Here is a 22708-nt window from a genome sequence, read left to right on the forward strand (position 1 = left end):
ATTCCAGCAGCTTTAAAGCCAGATGTTTTCTGCAGCATCCTAAGAATGAATAGGAATGTCTTCTGATTTTTAGCATTCATATCATACCAATTGGTTAAGTAGAGTGTCTCAGAGAGAATTTCTGTTTTAATCCTAATGAATTCCCCAAAAGAACAGAGTAAAAGAAGTTCACCCAAAACAAAGACAATAATAACATATCCAATAACATTGTCCCGACTTATTATAAGAGATGTAAATGATAGAAGAAGTACAAGCGTACTTGTAATGAGATGCATTAACGACAAAATGTTGGTAACATTATTGAATTCATTGATATTTGTCACTATTTCACAATGCCTTTTTGCAATGATTTTAAAGAAGTTTCGACATCTTTCAATACTCTTCTCTTGTGCAAATATCATCTGGTTGAGAATATTGAGGGCTGCCATTATTTCTAAACCAATAAACAAGATACAGAGGTCCGTATAGAGGGCGATGTAAGAAGGACAAATTAAGAATAGAACTTGTAGGATTAGTGCTAGTTGTGTATAGATAGGATGTGATATTCCTGAGAATGGATACCATTGCAAGACACCATCCCTATTTGCGTATAAACTCAGTACATACGTTAGTACACAATATGAAACTATAATGGCATACATAGTCCTGAAAAAAAAAAAGAATTACAATATATAAAAAAGCATTAAATCAACAGAACTAACCTATAAACCAAGAAACATATTTTCCTGTATTTCAAGAGATTTTCCTCGATAATTTTCTGTGTATTTCCATCAACATTCTTAAACTCGTGCAGAGATTGAGACCACTCCAAGATTCGTTCTAGACGCTTTTGCTGATTAAATGTTGAGAGGACTTTTAGAGTAATTTGCATATGTCCGAGGAAAAAGATGAGACATTTAACATAGGATGCCGTTAATGGACCACCGTAATGAGACAAAGCATACGATAGAGTAAATACTATGCTTAGAAAATTGCCAAATAAAACAAACAAAATTTTAAAACGATCAATCCATGAGACTTTTTTCAACGCAATGGTGAGCAATGAAACTCCAAGTTCAATTTTAGGTTTCATTTTGTTGAAAATTTCCAAATGAGCTTTCGTATTATCCTTGATTCCACTCATTATTCTGTTTTATTTTTATGTTCTTTAAGATATTTTCCCGCAAAATTTTAAGGAACCTTTGTGATTAATTTATACTCTACTAAAAATACTTCTTCACTGTCAAGAGTTTTGTTAGAGACTAGATGACTTTATAGTGAAAATTCGTCAAATATTTTAAACCATTTGAATATTTCATATCTACTTAATTTGACGGAAAATTAATAAAAATTCATATTAAATCTATTGCAGTAAATCGGTAGCAGCTTGTGGTTTCCCAAACAAATTATTAAAGATAGTTAGGGGAGACCGGGGTAAAAATAGTCAATTTGCATAAATCCTTATCTGCAGGATTCCCCAAAGGCAAGAAAATTTCCTCGATAGGTCATTCTTATAGGAAATTTCCTGGCCTACAACTTTGTCTCAGACCACTTTTCTCTATCTCCACGGGAAATATAAGTTTTCGAGCTTTTCCTAAACCCTTCCGCTTCTGACTATTTTTAAACGCGGCGGGTAAATATAGTCACCAGTTGGCTAAATAAAGTCGGTCGAATTTTCCGACATTTCCAATGATTTTGCACCTGAGAGATTGATAGTAGTTGATAGCTAAACTTCTCACCTTTTGATCCGCGACAAGGAATTTCACTTTTATACGCACTAAAACAGAGAATTTTGCGATTTTCTCAAACACGCCATTTTGCAACAAATGAATAGAAAATATGCCAAAAATTTCGATCTCCCATATGATTTACATGGGATGACTAGATCTACCCCAAGGGGTATGTTTTGATTCAAAAAATTGTAGAGAAAAATCATTAAAAGTTATTGAAGAATACACCTTGGCAACATTTTCTCCACTAATCCAGCTAGTGAGAAAAATTATCAGATGGGAAAACTGCTGAAGGAAATGTTCGGAAAACGCGTTTTTCTCAATACGCAAAAGTTTGGGAAATGGGCCAAAAATCTATTTTTATTTTTAACTCCTAAAGTACTGATCGGATAACCTCCAAATTACTGTCAAAAATTATAGGTTGGTAAGGCTTTGCATCCTAATTTTTTCCGATTTTACCGATTTATATTTTGGGAGAAATTGGCATTTGAAAATTCCAAAATGACTATTTTTACCCCGGTCTCCCCTAATATAAAATATTTAGGGGAAAACGGGGTAAAAGGATAAAAGTGTAGAACACGGATTTTTCTGTAATAAGTGCAAAACGTTTTAAATTAAAATAAGAACTACTTTGTTCTAGATTTTCCAATCTACAACTTTGTCACTGACTATGTTTTGATATATATCAAAGAATAAAATAAGATTTTACATTTTAACTTTTTATCCAAAACCTGATGAAAATTGTTAATTGTGTCTTTCTTAAAAAAAATTCGACTTTCAGAAATTTTCTCGGTTATACAATAAAAATGTGATTGATCTTAGATTTAAGTATTGAGCAAAAATTTTTTTCTCGAATTTTGTAAATTATTTTCTTTTTTTTCGAAACCTCTTTTCCCTCGATATCTCTATTTTATGGAAATCTTAATGGGAAAATGGGAAAAAACTTCCTCTATTATTACGTCGCGAGAATTAAAAATTGGTTTTAAATAGTTAGAAATTTAATTATACTATTTAATAAGAGATGACCACTATTACGACGTATCTATTCTTAATAAATAAATTATTAATAAATTAGAACCAGTATGTGTTAGACAAATGTTTAAAAAAAAAGAAACAATAAAATTCAAGTAGAGAAAAAGTCTCAAAATCATTCAAATTTTAGATCACGTTTTGAAAACTACAGCGTTTCAGTTTATTTTGAGTTCAAACAACATTTTTTTACAATTTAGCTCTCGATTTTCACCCATGAACTCTTCACCCTCTCGATCTAATATACATTCCTATATAACCGGGAGGTATTACATTATTATCAAAATCTTCTTCTCATTCGAGAGCTCTTAAGCTCTCTCTCATGCTTTATTTAGCGCTCTATGTGTGTGTTGAGAATGTGCATAAAAATTTACACAACGCCCCATTTATTTCAACCCCCTCATAACCATTTTCTTTTGGGTTTAGTGAAGAATTTCACTATCGATTCCTTCGGGCTTTTTTTGCAGAATCTTGAAAATGCGAGCTCCCTCTTCTTTTATCGTAGCAACTCCAAGTCATGCGTCAGTTGAGATAGATCAAAAGTGAGAGCTACATAATGGGTAGTAGAGAGAGGGTGGAGACTGCGAAGCTGTGTTTGAAGAACAAAAAAAGGAATGCATATTCCTGCCAAGAAAGTGTACAAAGGGGTGAAAAAACAAGGAAGGGTCTTTTCTTATTTCCTTGGGGGATTGTGGGAGTGGAGCTCTCTAAAAATCAAAAATTGATTTATGAGCTTGTATTATATGTTGTTTCTGTTAAATTTGAATCATGCCAAGTCCCATTGGCACAGCCTATGTTGTCTTGTGGCTTTTTCATGCCCTGTGACGAGTAAAAAGCATTGTTCGGGACTTTTTATGGACCCACCCCGAAATGTGTGTAAAGTTTTTATCTCTCATCATGGGCGAGGGCGGCAAAAAAGCACAAAATCTACGTGACAACACTCAACCACATCAATTAACTAGCATTCTAAGGGGATGGTTTATTGTGTAAGTGAGTGAATGGAGGATAAAAACTATGTCAATGGAGACCAAATCAGCACGAATGGTGCTGTGACGGTGAAATCTGCTTTTATGATATCTCATCCCCACACCGCTATAACATGATGAAAATTCCAAATTACACCCATCTTGATTTCTTGTTCACGCAATAACAAGAAGATGTTTCTTGTACGAAGGACTCACAGCCTTGGTAAAGTGGTTAAAGTTGTCGGAAAGTTGCTACACATTCTCTTTTCTGGATACCATATCCACCACCCTCGCCCCGCGCTTGTCCCACATTTCTTCGGTTTTCTTGTTGAGAAGAATAATAAATGTTTCAAGTAAAGGAAAGTTTTGGCCCAAAAGAGCTTACACACCAAGTGCAGACAATCTTGTTTACATTGAACCCAATCCCAAGATGGATCGCGTTGATAAAACCTCAGAATTTCTCAATTGTTACAGTATTGCACTTTAACCCCTACGTTTTTATTGTTTTCCACTTTTTCTCCAACTTTTAGCAATTAAAACACACCTGAAAAGTTTTCTGGAAAAGAAATGTACGAAAAGAAAATCTGCTGATTGCGCTGAATTTGGGTTAACAAGGAAAGGAGTTTAGTCATATTTCGGCTGTAATTTTGGAACGGACATTTTTGTAGTAATATGTATGTACATCGTTACTCCATTTGTAATGGAGTCATTTAAAAGACTTGAGCAAAAAATTGATAAAACATGCATAGTCCTTTAACGTTATTTTCAAACTTTTGACGTTATTTTCAAATGTTTGACATTTTTACTATCGTGTTGTTTATTTTAACGTTTGACGTTTCTTTTTTGTTATTTTAGTTCTGATTCTTTCGTCAAATTTCTCTTTTTTTTTAAATAACACATTTAATACTTATCATGCTTATTAGATTTTTTAACATTACTATTTAAAGTTTGACATTTCTTATTTATCGTTTGACATTTTAATTTTATGACAGATATTCTCCTCTATAACCATGATGTTCTTTTTGTAACGTTTGACACTTCCTTATTGACGTTTTTCTTTTTCTATTGTTTGAGTTTTTCTTTCTAACATTTGACATTTTTGTTTAACGTTTGAAGTTATTTTCCTTATGATTGACATTTATTTAACCTTTGGAATGCGGAGGCCTTGGTAGTTACGTAGAATGCGAAGGTGGGGTCGTTGAACGACCCCAAAAAGAAGGCCAATTTTCTCCCAAACTATACAACCTGGAGTTGTCGGGTTAGTGCCTATAGATTCCTTATATAGTCCTCTTGCACCCTGAACCACAAATTGGCCGCCCTAAAATACTTAGAAGGAGATATTAGGGAAAAACATTTTTCAATCATTTTTCACAATTTCTTTTTGAGAAATTTGCCAAGAAACTGCAATTTTTTTTCACTCTTCCCCACATTCCCCTCACTTCCCGCAACGTGATAAATGGCAATATTTCTCGAATATTCTTTATTGTTTTGCACATTTACATGCTTCTAATTATGTTTTATGTTGTTTATGCTCTAAAAAAATTTCCGCAGCATGACCGTTACACCAATTTTTGAATTCCCTTCTTCTACATTTTCCTTAATAACTTTTCTTGTGGTGGTCGGATTGAGCTGAAATTTTTACACAACCTCCTCAGATAACCAAAGAACTTATTTCCAAAATATGGGAATGGTATCTTTTATATTTATGGAGATATAACACGAAATATAGCGCTGGGGTCGTTCAACGACCCCGCTCCGCATTCCAAGGGTTAAAAGAGTGATTTTTTTAAAATGTTTTAATATTCTCGTTTTAAATTATTTTTCGTGAATAATTTTTGAACCAAAAAATTATTTTATTTTGAAAGAAATATTCAAAGTTTCAATCATTAGAAAATATTTTCCATATCTAAGAGTACCAAGATGAATAAATCTCTTTTATACATCACGTTCTTTACATTCATATTCCAATGAACTCAGAACCAAATTTATTCAAAACTTAAACATTAGGCAACATCATGTGCATTTTATCCAACCAAGAGATTTCTAATTCTATTGAAAAATTTAACACTGATTTAATATTTACATGCGTTTCCTTTTCATTTACATAATTTTCCTTCGTGTTCATAAGTTCAGTTCATGCCAAAAATTGGCCTTTTATGGTATTTCATCAAGAGAGTTCAGAACTTTAGTACCACTTTCATGCTACAAAGGAGCTTCTTCATGGGAAAATTCACATATCTAGGGTTTCCTTTATATATGTATGTATGTTATATACACACATAGATGAACTTACGGAAGCTTTATGCTTTCGGATAGAGCCTTTTCGGCAGAGGAGTTCCTTAACCACTAAGGATTAGCCGCCTAATTACACGGGATTAATCCAGCTTGAAATCAGTGTTGGCAGTGTGGTTGGAAAAAATCCTAACGTTGCGGGATTTGGTATAAATGAAAATTTCAAGGGTATCGTAATTATATTTTCTCCAGAATTATGTCACTCTCTTCTCTGTCTGGGTCCTTGTGTACGCAAGAGCACCATACTATATCAGCTGGAGACTCAACAACATAAGAGAAAATTTTGTGTAAATGGCATAATCATCCCTCGCTGTGCCATTTCTTGTTTGTCAACTCCTTTTGTGTCCTTTTACCATTTTATTAAAATATCTCACCATGATGTCGCCAGCAATGTGTATTTGTTTGAAAATTCAATTTGGAACACCGAAATATTATATATGTGGTGTGATTAGATTAGAACCAGCCGCGTAATTGTTTAACAGATATCTGTACATAGCAGCTATTGCTTGCAAGTTGTTATTTTGAGGTTAGACCACGCTATTTAACCACAAAATCAAATTATTCTGTGGCTTTCATGCGAATTGGCGGATTGGATTATTACAAAATTGATATCTACCCCCAAATATAATGTAAAGAGCTTATAAAGACATTGCTATCGAGAAAGCATGGCAATCAACATTGAATGGAAAATAATATCTTTTTGTTCTCCATTCTTTAGAAAATATTTTCTTACAATTCACAAATTGTGAAATTCTTTAGTATTCTTCTGAATGAGAATTGTAAGACTTGACAGCGACTTAAAACATTTCTTTTCTTTTGCAATTTTTTATTTCATAATATCTGACTTGATGTCTTACAGAGCACACAGCTGTAAAAGCTTAAAATTGTTACTTTGAGAAGAACTTTAGCGTTTTCTCATTTTTAAATCTCGATAATGGTTGGGTTGGTGTACCTCCAGGGTATTCACAAACTCCTGTTTTATTATACAAATGGAAAGTTAGAATAGCTTTCCGGTGAATTTGTTTTGTTCCCGTTTCCTTTAAGCACCCAGCACAAGCATCTCACAGCATATTCCTTTAGCATTCCACCCATTAAATAGCCATAGAAGACCCGGGTGTAAATATATAGAGAAGTATGTATGGCTGGGATGGGAAATGAGGTGAGAAAACAGCAAAAGGCAGTACAACATTTAGCTGATTAGTTCTGTGTTTTGGGAAAATTTTAAGCGATTACATCCTTGGAGAACCTTTTTTTTTGCTTCTCTCCCGTAAATTGAATTATGTGGCTGTGAAGAGGGTTCATTATACAGAAATGGAGAAGAAAAAAAACTTGCAAGCACTGCTAGAAAATTGCTGCACAAGGATATATTGAAATATATTTTCCCTAATATTGATTCCTTGCTTTTTCTTGGATGGGTTCATGAAGAAAAAAAAATTCCAATGGAGCTTTTTGGAATGAAAAGGAAAAGAAAGGAAGTTGCGATGAAACCATGAAAATCTATCAGCACTTTTCTTCCCTTTTTCGGACCGGAAAAAGGAGCGATATCAGAAAGTTTTTTTTCTGTACGTATATACTGCCTTATCACATGGGGAACGTTGAAGTTTTTATTTGTCTCTTCCTGCCATTGAGATGTGGGGGTTGGGGCGGGGGTGCCTCGAAAAGAAAGTCCGGGAAATGTTGTGAGAAATGTGTCACCGATGCGGTCCATGGAACACGAGAAGAAAATTGCGAAATAATTGGTGGACAGTATCCAAATTGTCAGACGGGGTGTGTCTTCTATATTGGGTGAAACGAGGGTGCGATGATGTGAGGAAGAAATTTTCCATCGATCGAAATTTCCCGGAGTTGGTGGTATGGGGAAGACAGCAACTAGTCCCCGGGGATCCTTATGAAATCCTCATATGGTAGACAGTTTTTTTTTGTCAGTATAGGCACCTCAAAAGTCTCCCAAACTGGCTGTCATGAAGTACCATTAGGATTTCCATTTAAGCCTTTCTCTATGTTTGCCATGAAAATTTATAATACCCATGCTAGTTTTGTGCCATACACCTTCCAAGTATCACCCTGGGCATCTATCGCACTCCCATCCTCCCCCCCCCTCCACTTTTTTTTGGGGAATCTTTGCCTCATGTGAAGCCTTCGAAAAGCTCTCTTGTGGATCCTCTCCGGAGGTGGTGTGTAATGTGTCGGTGCTGAACACATTCTTCTACTTCTCCTCAGTTTTTAGAGGTGCCGTCAACATCAATGCACAGCACGTTCCCAGCCATAAATTGTGAATGCTTTATTCGGCACAGATGATGACACGGAGGAAAAGACATTTTTCCTCAGCGCGAAACACGAACAGACGACATCATATCCATTCTTCATTCCCCGCTTTCCCCACCCACCCACTGACAATGGTTATATTTCAATAGAAAGATGCGTGCCAAATTTGTAATCGTACTCTTGTCTCACATTGCCCATTTTGCGCCCTAATACTGTCTCGAGGTCAGGGTCCTCTAAATGTCCCTTACGGGTGATTGTGCCAAGTGAAGATAGGACATTGAATAAGTTGAGTCCCAAATGGTATCACTTCTCGGCCGAGGGTCATTTTGTGAACATAATACTCTTGATACATTCTCTCATGATTAAGTATCATACTATGAATAGGTGAAAGCCGTTTATGGTGAAAGTCTTCTAATCGTGCTTGCCTAAGCATAGCCCTTCAATTTATACTATGTAGGTAAGTACCTTTAATGAAATCTAATTTGCGAACGAACAAACTTGGCAGAAATTAAAGAATTTATTATGATTAACCCTTTTGCTATCATATTTTCCCATGAGAAAAAATTTAGCTTTTTGCTCATACAGAAAGGACTTTATTCATTTTTCGACTTTCTACAATAGAAATGGAAAACTTTTTTTTTTTTTAATTATAAAACGTTTAACAGAAGTCAATTATTTCCAAATCTCAATTAGAATCTAGGATTGGGAAACTAGGAGTCTAAAACTGTAAAGAAAAAAATCACACCCCCATTGTATATAATTTTATGTAGGGGAACGTGGCCCAATTCGGACCTCTTTGCAATCCGCTATTACTTTAACCTGATAAAACTTTAAATGTGGAAAGTTATGAGAGTTAAAAGAGCATTAAATGGACTTTAACATGGTACCAATTTTTTCTCATTCTGCGTGGACCTTATGAGGTCGGAATTGAGCCACGTTCCCTTATATTTTAGCATAAAGCATATGCTGCAATAAATGACACTTTTTTATATTTTCAATCTATGAGTAAAAAACACAGCAAATTGAGCATCTCATAAACATAAAAACTCTAAACTTATTGTCGCTTAAAGCTTAAAATTAAATTAATCCTAAAACTACAAATAGTATATTGAAAGTTTCATTAAAGAATTCATTAAATAATTTAAACTTTTATAATTAGAAAACTTTGAAAATTTTATTTTTTAATTAAAAAAAATCACTAAATGATACCAATTTATATAACAAAGCCAACATAGCCCAATATTGGAGTTTTCAAGCTTCCAAAACTCTTCTAAATGTAGCTGTATTGACAAAGGCTCACACCTTCCATACCGCGTACAGTGTCCAACATTTTCTCATAACGCTGTGGTGTGTTTTCCTTTCCATTTCCTTCATTCCTGTCATTCCACGCAGATGAAAATATCATCCATTTCTTTGTCGTCCTTCTTTTTTCTCCCCCTCACAGCATTCCTGTGGCAACAATCCTTGATGATTGGGTGCTGGAAAAGAAATTAAAAAGCCAGGAGGGTGTTTACGGTGGAAATAAAAATTTTATCTCGTCAATAGATTCCATTTCCAACAGAATGGCACGCCGTGAAGAGAAGTCATCAATTTTTATTACATGTCTGGTGGTCGTCCTTTTGGTGAATTCTTTTTTTTTTTGGCAACGATAGCTGATGGAGAGGGTGGTACATATGTATATAGCTAGATATATACACCTCCTGGTATCTCTTCAAAATGGCTCACATATGAAGTTGTCGATTGTCAAAAGCGTCGAGCAATTTTATAAATTTCCTTTTGAGAATTTTTCCTCAGCAGAGGAATTTAGAGATAACTCCTCGAAGGTGTTCAACCCTCGAACATGCTCCTTTTCGGCATTGCGGATGGGAATTCGTAAGAAAACCAATTTTCACAATGCCACAGAGATAAATGTTTGTGTGCTCGTTGGATGTTTATGGCTCACCCACCAAAAAGGATGAACGAAATGCCATTCCCGCGCTTGAAGGTGATATAATCAAGTATGTGTGTGTACCTCCTCATGGTGCCCCGAGAGTCCTTGAAGGGAACTCCGGTAGATGCTACACTGAGATTCCAATTCATATCCTGCGAGATACACAATTTGGAGATGTGTTGCATGATACCATGCATTCTAATGAGTCTCATCCACACTAAAAATTGCGCATGAATTGAGATTTTAACACACTACGCACGACACTGTGGGATTTTCAAAATTGTCTTCTGTATAGGGTAGACTGTGGTGGAATGAGTCAACTTTGTATGAAATCATTTTCTCTTGTTTCCGTGTCGTGAAATTTGATGTCAACTACTAAACGAAAACACCGTCTTATGCACGAGGAGGATGTTTATTCTCGTTTTTCTTCTAATAATTTTTTTTTTTCATTCCTACAATTTTTTACATGTTTCATGCACTATTCACAAATTCAATTTGATCCAAGTTACATCAACTTATGTAGAATTTTCGGAAGATTACTCCACACCTAGTCGATAGACTGTTTTGGGTGGAGGGAAGATCCTGTCGGAGATGTTGGTGCACGGGAAGTTCCGCTATCGCAGGCGCTGGCTGCTCGATCAACACGAAAAACCTTTAAAAAAATCATTAAAAATATATAAGCAAAAAAAATGATTAAGAAATAAATAAGCCACACCCCCATTCATTCTCAATTTGTGTTTTTCTTCATGAAGCAAAAGCATCAAGGCTCTGTATATGACGTTAAATTCATAACAAAAAAATGAAAGAGTGCATTGTGAACCATACACTGTATATGTCACATTTTAGATCTAAACTAATAGGCTAAGAATCGGCATAGGCTGTGCGTGCATATGCTTTATGCATAAAGGTTAGTAAGAAAGAATTTACAAGAGGGGCGTGGTTATTACAAAGAACGGAATTTTTTTTTTAAGTTTCTTTCGGAAGAATTTGGAAACAAAATTCAAAGTTTGTAAAAAGCTTTTGTTAATCAATTTATGAATATCAACATCGTCTCCCGTGTCCATATTCCATCTAATAATGCAATAAAAGCCACAAAATGAATAAACTCCTTTCCTAGAACTTTCTCTCACCTTAAGCTCCAGGAAAAATGATTTTTAGAGCTTTTCTCAAAACTTTGGCATAGTCCACTTTACCACAGTCTTCCCTATTGAATGTCCTATCTAAAGCAGAATTTCTTCACATATAAATCTATGTCTTTAAAGTTAATTCTTTTCGCTCACTGGGAAAATGGAAGTAAATTTTATAGGGTCTTAAACATCTATCCTATATAGGATTTATTTTGTGAAAGTCGAAATTGTAAATAAAGAATCGCTTTCAGGATGTTCCTTCAAAGGCATTTCATCGTTAATTCCAAAGAAATCCCACCTACATAAGAGATCAAAATTTGTCTTGTGCAATTTGTCGGCAAGAACGTGTGAGATTTCCGTGTAGGTAGGTACATAATATCCTTTGGAAAATGTATTCCTGAATATATCATAAAGATTGTGAATTTGAGATTTTCTCAAATCAGGCTTTTCTTTCCATGTCATCCGTCTTATCGGAAGGAGATTTCTTAAGTAGATGTGAATACATTAATGCAATATGCCTTACCTGCCGTAGCTGACATTTTATCTGCCCTTTTGCCGCCTACGCAATCGCATTCCCATGTACTATATGTCAAATGAAATAATTAATGCCAGATGTATGCTAACTGATAGCAGAGAAATGGGATTAGGCCGTGAGCGTAAATCCTATGGTATACTACCTAATGGCTCCTGCTACACAAGATTACGGCATTTTCATTAAAATTCGCCAAATAGCCCGTTTGTGCTGCTTTCGGTGGTGTAACTCAATCAAAATTTGGCAAAATCTCGAACAAGAGGGGAGGATTTAAAAAATTAGTATTCCTAACTCGCATCGCATAGGGAATTGAAGGGAGGGGGTGAGGGGGGTTGTGAGAGAGTGAATGAGACGCGGGGGTGGATTGTGTTTGGGGTCGTACTTGCTGTTTGGAGGGTAAATGGATGGGTGAGAGAGGGCATAGGGGAGAGTGGAAGAAAAAAAAACAGGCGGCAGGGAAATGGGAATATCAGTATGAAACGAGAGTGAAAGAACCTCGTCCCAATGTGTCCTTATCCATCAATCACATTGGATGGCGGCAGCATCCCAGATTCTCGTTGACATCTGAACTCCCTGTGTGTGTCTATCGAGATAACAATAAAAAATCAACACAGCGATACAGCTAACAACACCAAATGGAGACGACGGGAGCTTTTTGGGGGGTGGATTGGAGCTCATCAGTGGTTCTTCAATTTCTCATACCATTCCCCCAGCAACCAGACCCATACAAATGTACATACATATACAGCAGAGAACTTCTTGATTTTGAATGCTGGGAACGTGGGAAAAAGCTTCCGACATCCGACGGATGTTAATGGGAATGAATTTCTCTTGGCCACTTCCTCAAATATACTTGCGTGATTGTCTTATAAAAGTCTATGGGGTGTGCTATACAATCAACAGCGGAAAATCCCATGAATAGTAAATGGCAATATTGTATTCGATGTTTTTCTTTAGACTCCAAAATGAATGCCAATTTGGATGAAATTTTTATCACACACCCCCTTACCCTTAGGCAAAAACCATTTTTTGCAATTTACAAAGCATAGACGGCACAAAAACGAGATTACTATGGGAATGTTTCAGGCATAAGGAAACTCCGGGAAATTCATTCATATAGCAAACATGTTTTATGATTTGGGTGGGGTGTGAAATAAAATTTAAATTGAAAGCATGACAAAACATCACAATGAAAATTCTCAGTATGAAATAAAAATTATTCGAAATTGCTGATTTTTTGTCGGTTTTTTTTTAATAAATTGAATTCATATCAATTATTACAACACGCATTTTTATGTAATTAAATCAATCATGATATGTATAGAGATTAATATTATTTCAGCTCTTTTACATGAGTCTAAATGACCCAAAAAAGAGAAATTAAGAGCTCTAAATAATATTTATTAAATTAATTCTTTTAAAAAATATATTTTGACAAAGTAAATTATCAAAGAGAGATATCCAAAAATAATATGTAATTCTATGTAAAACATAAATTATGGGTTCAACTAAAAAAAATTAAGTCAAATATTGTAATAATTTTAAAAAAGAAAATCAGTCAAATGACTAATAGTGACTGCGATATTCTGTGTCAATTTCAAACCGATGTGTTACTGATTTCAACATAAAAATTAGAAAATTAAGCAATTTTCAAAACTCAAAAGATTTTTCGAAAGAATTTCTCATTTTTAAACGAACAAAAATCAACCATTCGACCACTTTTCAAGTAAACTAAATCAAGAAAAAAAATCTAATTTCAAAATAATCCGAAAGAAATAAAAAAGCAATTTTATTTCACTCCTTCTAAAGCTCACCATGTTCGATAGTGCCTCTCAATTTTGTGTTGAACCCTCCAAGATTGTTTGATATACCCAACATGAGGCTTGCGTTGATTTTTCCAAAGCACAGAAAGCACTTAAAAATTTATTTCTCTATTTACCACCCAATGTTTTATCTCTTTGGCATTGATTCCTTTCGCTTCCACATGGAAGATTAATGCTTTCAACTTGGGCAGAGAGGCAATAATGTGCGACTATACGGAAATCCACGGTGGAGTGATAAATACCCTGAAAATTCTTCGTGACAGTGAAGAAAGGATTGTGCAGAGTGTGCTGAAAATATGGAAATTATATTGTCACCCAGAAGAGATGAGCAGCGGGGGTGTAGATGGTGTATAGTAGGCCATAAATTTCTAATAAATGATATCAAATTGCTACGCTAATTTGAATTTGAATCGATAATTGACTTGGGCTGGGTTGTGTGTGTGTGCGGTGTGTGCAGAAGGAAGTTTGGGTGGATAGAATTGTGAGATGCTAATTGAAGATAACCGTCTTGAAGCTGTGATTAATCTTCTCCCTGGTGTTGCGTCACACTGGGGGTGGGGTTGACCCTAAGTTTCGGTGAACAATAATATGAAATCACCGAGAATGAGATAGGCAAAGTCTCACACCCCGCCTTCAAAGACTTTCATTATCCCCTGGACCATCATCTCACATCGGGAATCATCATCAATCAGTCAAGAAGTATCGAGGAGTAATTGGCACAAAGAGAAAGGATGGAGAAAGTTTGAGTGACCTCATGAGAGTGGATGAATATTAATTAAAACCATTCAAATTACAAAACTTCTCAATTAGTCAATTAAATTTAAGACTTCCCTGTGCGGACACTCAAGAATTCCCCTGTAAACAGTATAAATTTCACCCATTTATTCCCATTAGTTTAATAGACGGTGATGAAAATTATTGGACTTGATGTCTCGGATTCTGATTCATTGCCACACAATTCTCCTTATGCTCCCACCAAACTCCATAAGCAAAAAGACCATGATGATTTATTCATAAGAATCCCATCAAGACTTTTATTGCACTTTGAAATAAAGTTCCATCAACTTGAACTAATTTACACCACCACCATTATTTTCCATCTTCAAACACAATCCTGGGAAAGGGACAAAAATATGATTAATTAAACCTTTTATATTTTCCTCCCTTTCTCTTTTGCCCTTAAGGTCCTAGACTCGTGTAGTACTACTCTGTTGAAACTTTTACATTAGTCTCATAAATTTATATTTTCTCAATCTTCATAATAAATGTTTTTTCATTAATTTTTTTATTTAATTTTATTAGTTTTTAACGATTTTTATGAGCATTAAAAATGATCTTTTTCTTAAGTATTATAGAATAGATAAAAGATATATGTATATTTTTGCCTGATGAAAAGGAAATCTTGACCCACGAAACGTCATATATAAGAATTAATCCTTTCGCGTCCATATGAAACATTTATTCTAGATTCTTTCAGAAGACATTTCTCTCAGTGAATACGTCCTTTTTGGCTTTATTTACGAACATAAAAAAATTAATTAAAAATTAATTATATCCAGAAAAAACGATTAATAAATTAATTTAAATTCCGTAAAATAGAATTTTTAGGTTTGGATTTCGCAAATGAATGCGAAAGGGTTAAATAGCAAAATAAAGACTTTTTCCTGAATTTCTTAAGACATTTTAGCTGTGTTTCTTTCAGACACAGCTTTTGTGTACCGAGCAAAATCGAAAGTCGTCAGATCGAGCTCAAACTTGGTATGAGCACGAATTAGGGTCCCCACATTCCAAAAAACGTATGCGCCAAAAAATTTTTTTTCCGGCCGGCCGGCCGGCCGTCCGCCGTGGTTCAACCATAAATTGCAAGAGAACGGTAATAGATAGAGACTTGCGGTAAACGGCAAAGTTTAAAAGTCGACTGGAAGACGTCCGATTATGACGTCAAATTTTACCCCCCACCCCCCCGTCCGCCATTTTGAATAACCTCAAAATTTTGTTTTTGCTATATCTCAGCCGCTATTATAGCTAGAGGGCTGAAATTTTGATATGTTGTAGGGGCCATCAAGAGCTTTCCAACGATACCTCATATTCGAAAATCGGTCAAGCCGTTTAGTCAATATGGCCGCCACAATTTTTCATCGAAAATCGACCATAACTCGAAAACGGCTTGACCGATTTTGATCAACCCGGGGTCAAATGAAAGATCTCAACAAACCCTACAACTCTCTAGAACATCCGAAGTTTCAAAAGTGACCGCTAGGGGGCCAAAAATCGAAAACAAAATTTTCGATTAGTTTTCGATGAATATCTCGAAAACGGCGACATAAATTTTTTTCATTTTTTGATATGTTGTAGCTGACCATATTATCTAGCTTCATGCCAAAAATGAAGAAAATCTATGGATCCGTTCTCGAGATATAGCCTTCCAAAGTTGGCATGTCATATCTCGGGTTCTACAAGTCCGATCTTGATCAACTCAAGCGCAAATGAAAGGTTTCGTGAAACCCTACAAATGTCTAAAACATTGCAACTTCGAGAAATGACCGCAAGAGGCGCTAAAATCGAAAACAAAGTTTTCGAAAATTTCGAACTCGAATTTTTCGAAAATGGCGACATAAATTTTTTTCATTTTTCGATATGTTATAGCTGACTTCAAGACCTTTCAAACAAAAAAAAATTTATGAAAATCTATGGATCCATTCTCGAGATATGGCCTTCCAAACATTTCTTAGAGTATGACTTTTCAACTTTTCCCGACTTTGCGCGTATTTAAATTAATTCGCGTTCTAGTTTGCTCTCACAAAATTGGTACACTGAAAGAAACACAGCTCCCGTAAGCTTGGTCAGCTTACCAGTACATTTTATGTACCTTCGTCATGGTTTTCTTGCTCCATAGACCTATTTATGCTTTAAGATAAAAATACTTTTACATGAATTGGTATTCTATTGGAAAAATTGGTACATATTTGCTTATGAATTATTAACTCTCAAACATTTCTCCCTTTCGAGGAATTTCCTGAAATTTTAGGAAAAGATAAAAACACATTTTCTATTCTTGTAGACATTTAATATTTTCCACTCTGCCAATTTTAACCCTCATCTTTCATACTCAAACAGAGGATACGCGAAAATTGGTTTTGTAAATAAATTAGAATTCTCAATGCGTCGTTTGACACAAGAAGTCAAAAAAGGAAAAGCTGTGAAAAGCGTGGGGGTGTCTTCATCATATTGGCTGAAATAAAAAAAAATCACTTTATCCTAATCACAAACACAAGTATCTCTTTTGCTAATGAAATGTTGGTGGCAGGAAGGCGAAAATTCAGCAACGAGTAAGTGGTTTAAGCATGGATTTATGAAATACTTTGCGGAGCCTCAGGCTGAATTTTAAATACCAGACGAGACATATCTATATATAGATGATGGCTGGGAGGAAGTTATTTAATTCGAGGAGTTTTGTCTTTTTGTTTCAAATTTATACATTTGGTACAACTATTCCGAAAGAATTCGTAAAGCGGTGTGTATATAGCTTAACTCAATAAGCGGAGCTTTTAAAGCCACAATTCATGAAGGAAATTCCTTAATTGTGCACACACCCCCAAAAAGTCCCTCTTGTTTTGCGGGAAGGGGGGGAGGGGATACCCACATTACATGGCGTGTTTGTGCGTGGCGAAAGGAGATTGTATTTTACGAAACATTAATCGTTTATTGTGTGTCAGACTGACGCTATAATGATCGGAATAATGGTCGTTAAATTTCAGGGACAATCAGATTAGCTGGTGGGAAGTTGCGGGGGTGTGTTGTGGTGTGACAACCAGGAAACATTTTGCCATTCCCAGGATATTTTATTGCCACTCAGCACACATAAAAACCTTCCTTGCAAATATATAAATAAAATGACACTAAATGTACAATTTTTTCCCCAGAATATTCTTCTCCACCCATTTCATCGCTTCACAATTGTCCAGAGTAGTCTCGACTTCTTCCCGCATCGCTCTGTCGCGTGACCAGGAAAATACCTCTTTTTATACCCGCCCATTCTTCCATGTTCAAATTGATTTTAATTTCCTCTTGTCCTTATGTCTGAGGGGGATTCCATCAGGAAAATAACTGTTGATTGCACAGGGTGAAGCTTTTATACGGTGTGGGGGTGTACTTAGAGAGTATGAGTGAGTTGATTGTTGAGAAAAGGAAGAAAAAAAAACTACCCTACTTGAATGAAACAGGGTGATTTTATCCAATTAAGATATCAAATATTATTAAGCAGATCAATTGTGCTTTTTTCGTATTCTTCCTTTCGATTCTCAATATGTCCTTGTGGGGAAAGACATGGAACCAAGGAAATTGCTATTATAGTTTTGTTTAAAATTCCACGAAAGCACATAAGAACTTTCAAAGCTTAAAGTTTTAATCCTGGTTTTAGCTAAACGACAAATTTAAATAAAGTGATTTGGATTATGAAGAGTTAGACTATTATTAGGCCACTTTAAATTTATATTTCAGAATATTAAGAATTTGCATTTATCTGAAAATTGAGCTCAAGAATTTTCCTAACGTTAAAAGAAAATTTCAGCAATTCTGACCCAGATTATTCAGCTCATTTAGTCCTTTGTGCAATCATTATAAATCAAAAGAAACTTCCATAGTTTATTGTCTAGTTAGCTACATACATTGTATGTATATACATACATACCTATGAACATACTTATATGAATCTCTGTATCACTGGAGATTTGCAAGATTTATCGCTTTATGTCAGTTTGTCGTATTTGTAAAACGGACTAAACTTTGATCCTAAAGATCAAATACGAGGATAATATTGATCCAATCGATTACGATGTTAAATTGGCTAAAAAAAAGTCCACCACATTTGGTCCTGTGACGTTTCCGCTTCAACAAAATGGATATATGTGGGATTAAGAGTATACATAACGTGTCTTTTATATCATGAGTCCAAGCAAAAGCGAGCATTTTCCTTCATTTTTCACCTATTCTCCGCAATTTTTCCTCCAATTCTCATTCATTTTTCTTCGCAGGTGATAACGTCACGGATTTAACATCATCACATCCCATGGACACCAGCTTCGTGTCGGAGCAGGAATCAGGGGCAACGGACAGGGCACAGGGGGATGACTTGACGCCTGTCGCCTCAGAGTTGGTCCAGACAACGTCTGCGGAGGCTTCCGTCAGCGATTTATCACCATCTCAGGGTGAGAGTGGCAAATCGACGGGAAGCCCCACCACTACTGTTCAGATCACCACATCAACTACCCACTCAACACCCACCACCACCCCCAGAGTCATCCAAACAACAGTGGCTACCACATTTCGACCATGTAAGTGCCCACACAATCCCCACTATACTCTGTCCCCAATGCATTCACGGAATTACATTTTAATTGGCCTAGAGAGAGATGGATAAATTAATGCCATTTTTCCCGTGGATTTTCCACAAGGGGCACAAATACTCTTGCACACAACTGTAAAAATATGCATGTCATTTGTGTATATGCTTCGGTAGTTCAAAGAGGGTTTACCCACCCATATAGAGAAGAGAATGATGCACAAGAGGACTCTTCCCAATGCAAATGCACATACGGACTCAAATATGCATACACCAATTGCAATCTCATTAATGATTGAGCCGCACTAATTAGAGAAATTGTTGAGCGGTATAATATTCAACACGGGGGTGTGGTGTGAAAAGCCTGGGTGCTCTGGGAATTATGCATTTTTAATGAAACTTCCTGCGGAGTATTCCGAAACTTAATGGACCCTCCACGTTGTATCTGTTTGCAGTGCTCATCCCAACATTTCGGCCGCGAGCTACCCACGTGCGTACATATCCGTCTAAACACCACCATGAACACCACTGGGGGCCATTCTTCGAGGAACCCCTCAATGCAACATCCGGGGCACTCCAAGTTGGCATACACGTGGCCACCGAGGCAGTGCTCAACTGTCGAGTCGGTATGCTGAAGGACAAAACGGTGAGAGTCATAAAATTAAAAATTCTTAACTTGCTATCTATAGGCTTATATTGATCTTAATTCAATATTGCTTCAAGTAAGAATCTTTTATGCTTGATAAAATGGAAATGAAGCGCATTTTTGAGTGTAGAGTAGACTTCCTTCAGGCTATGTAGTGAAAGTAATGCGGAGTTAATGAATTATTTTATAGCTCTTTTACTCTCATAAAATTATTAAGGGAATTCAGATAAATACGTAAGAAAAGCTTTATATTGTAGAAGATACGAAATTTTAACATATTGAAAATTCAGGAAATATATGTTTTCTTTATTTAAAAGAAAAGCTCTTGGATCATGAAAGAGGATTTTTAAATGATTAAAAATTTCAAACACTTAGAAAAAAAAATGTAAAACGTTAGAAAAGTAATGTACAACGATTGAAAAAAAATGCTAAAACAGTAAGAAAAAAATAAACCAAAAGCATCTGAATTTTTTTATGAATTTCATACGGTAAAAACATTAAAATTAAAATTAAATTGAAATAAAAATATTTAGATTTTCTTTAATAAATATTTTGAGAGTCTTTTCAAACTTTCTTTAAGTATATTCATAATCTAAAATTCCAAAAATACGAAAACTCGTTTCACTCTTTTATAACTTTGATTTACTCCAATATTCCTTACGTTACATTTTCATGTGCGAGTTCCCCTGAATAATTCTCAAGTTCCTCCATATAGTGACTCTTCAGTTTAATGATGGAAGAAAAATAAATTTTCATTTTACACGTTTCATATAAAAAAGCATTCATTAAACTTTAATTTGTTCATTACCAAGTAAATGTTTATATTTCTTCACCTAAATTACATTCCATGAGAATTTCTGCAAGAGACGTTAAATAAAAATATTTTCAGAGAATTTGAAGAAAGAAATTCCACTTTGCAGGTGGAAAATAGCAAAAAGGATCAGTATTGAACATGAAATTGGATTGAGATGGAAAAAGATTGTGAATTGCAGTTCGCAGTAAGCTCATTCACTCTAATACTGATTTTTGATTAAAGATTCTTTGCACTGATACGAGCATACTGATGGTCATATTGTTTTTGTTCCCTAATTTGGGAATCTCTGGACCAAAGAAAAGCCAATTCAATGTTTTCCATTACCCAACAGAAATTCTCAATTTAAAAGGAAATTAGTTAAATGGCACTAAAAGCTCATAAATTGATTAATTCTAGTCTGTTCTCAAATAAATACGAAACTTTTCCAAGTTGGTTAATGGAACACTTCGAAGGTTAAGATTTTCTTTTATCATCAAGTGGAAAGGTAGAAAAATGTAAATCATTAAATTGAATGTAAAAAAAAAAGATCATGAGGAAATCCTGGCTAAATATAAACCTGTTTAAGGATTTTCCATACGAGGGGAGCTCGCAAATTATGCGCATTTACAAAGAAATTGGTTGATAACTGCTTTGTACCAGGAAGCATTAATTTCTCGTGGGTGGAATGTGTGGATGTGAAGCATTTAAATAAATCGAGACATTTTTGGACTTCCTTTTGGATGTAGGAAAGAAAATTGTTTACCTTAAATGAGGGACTAAATGCTCTTTGAGCCCCAGAGCTATATCATATTGCTTTTTGATGTATATGACAAATTAAATACCTTCGATTTTGCTTGTGTAGTTTCTCAGGTTTCTCATTTTGTCTTGTGGTATGAGGGCAATTTGTTTCGGTATTGATTTTTCATGCGGCATGATTGGATTTTAGTATAGGGGAATGTGTGTTGTTCAACCCATATGCGGTAGCAGTGTGTATATATTTAAATTTGTAATGGATGATTACGATTCAAGGTTAGGGCATGACCCCACTGTTAGCATAATCCTCTTAGGAAATAAGATGTTAAAGTATGATTTTCTATGCCATAAATATCGTATGATTGGAGCTTTGATGGTACCTACCTATATATTGTTTAACTACCGCTATATTGGATGTATTATGTATGTTTGCAGGTGATGTGGGTTCGGAAGACCACAGATAAAGTCTCACTGCTGACGGTGGGCAATGTAACATATAGCGGAGACCCCAGAATAGCAGTTAAGTTTCAGTATCCAAACAATTGGCGGCTCCACATAAATCCAATCCAGCGTGAAGATGCTGGTCTCTACATGTGTCAAGTTTCCACGCACCCACCACGAGTATTCGCCACGAATGTCACAGTTTTGGGTAAGAAGGCCAACATATGGTCTACATGGTGAAACTTCCACTATTCATGCAAACACTCTCTATCCCCACATATGTAGCTCCTGCCATTCGGGTCGTCGATGAGCACGGGCATGAAGTTCACGATCGCTACTACAAAATGGGGAGTGCCATCGATTTAACGTGCCAAGTGGCCGTGTCATTCCTCTCTGTGCTACCAACTGTGATGCCCGTACCCAATCCGCCACACTACTCCCATCAGCGGCAGTTTCCCTTTATCCCTAAGCTGCTAAATTTCACCGTGACCCCTCTTGGGATGCCAAAGACACCGCACACCCATCACACGTCGCTCGAACACTCAATGGGCGGCTCACCAACAATCGCAACATTCCCGCACATTCCGCAATTGTCCAATTTGCGAACGCACGCACATGGCGGGCATCGTGTAGACGACACGCGTCAGCTCGAGTTCTTTCACCAGAAGCTTACATGGCGGAAGGACGGTGGACCAATTCCCAAGGATGTTCAACTTAATTTGAGGTACAACACTCCTTCTTCTTCTTTCACCATCCAATATTCAATTTCACCCACCCACACCCCACACTACACAGCACACCCCCCCCCCCCCCGCCCTCCCCCCGCCAACCCATGACTTCTGCCATAGCGAGCTAATTGATTCCTCTTCATTAGCATAAGAGCGCCTTTCGCCTTAAGTTCTGAAATTCAAATTTTATGCTAAACGCCCCCAGGGATTCTGGGGCCACTTTATGTTTCGCCCTCTTGCCGGATATACCATTCATAGAGTGCCCTACTTGACTCACTACACAGCCTCTGTGCGAATAAACTTCCAAATGAAACCTAAGTTAACTCTCTTGCTA

The 22708-nt window shown here is 35.9% G+C and overlaps 2 protein-coding genes across 3 annotated transcripts in view; one reads left to right on the top strand and one right to left on the bottom strand.

The window, feature by feature from the left end:
* The window catches only part of LOC129786050 (putative fatty acyl-CoA reductase CG5065), an 824046-nt gene that overhangs the window by 297607 nt on the left and 503731 nt on the right, over window positions 1-22708 (bottom strand). The gene's annotated exons all lie outside the window — the stretch shown is intronic.
* LOC129786070 (uncharacterized) overlaps window positions 1-22708 on the top strand; it is a 53119-nt gene that overhangs the window by 27842 nt on the left and 2569 nt on the right. For both annotated transcript variants that reach the window (XM_055820873.1, XM_055820874.1), the window contains exons 3-6: window positions 18706-19005; window positions 19469-19659; window positions 21641-21854; window positions 21932-22370. In XM_055820873.1, the coding sequence (XP_055676848.1) occupies window positions 18706-19005; window positions 19469-19659; window positions 21641-21854; window positions 21932-22370 (1144 nt within the window). The remainder of the gene's footprint in view (window positions 1-18705; window positions 19006-19468; window positions 19660-21640; window positions 21855-21931; window positions 22371-22708) is intronic.

The sequence above is a fragment of the Lutzomyia longipalpis genome, chromosome 1, assembly GCF_024334085.1.
Source record: "Lutzomyia longipalpis isolate SR_M1_2022 chromosome 1, ASM2433408v1".
Taxonomy (NCBI): Eukaryota; Metazoa; Arthropoda; class Insecta; order Diptera; family Psychodidae; genus Lutzomyia; species Lutzomyia longipalpis.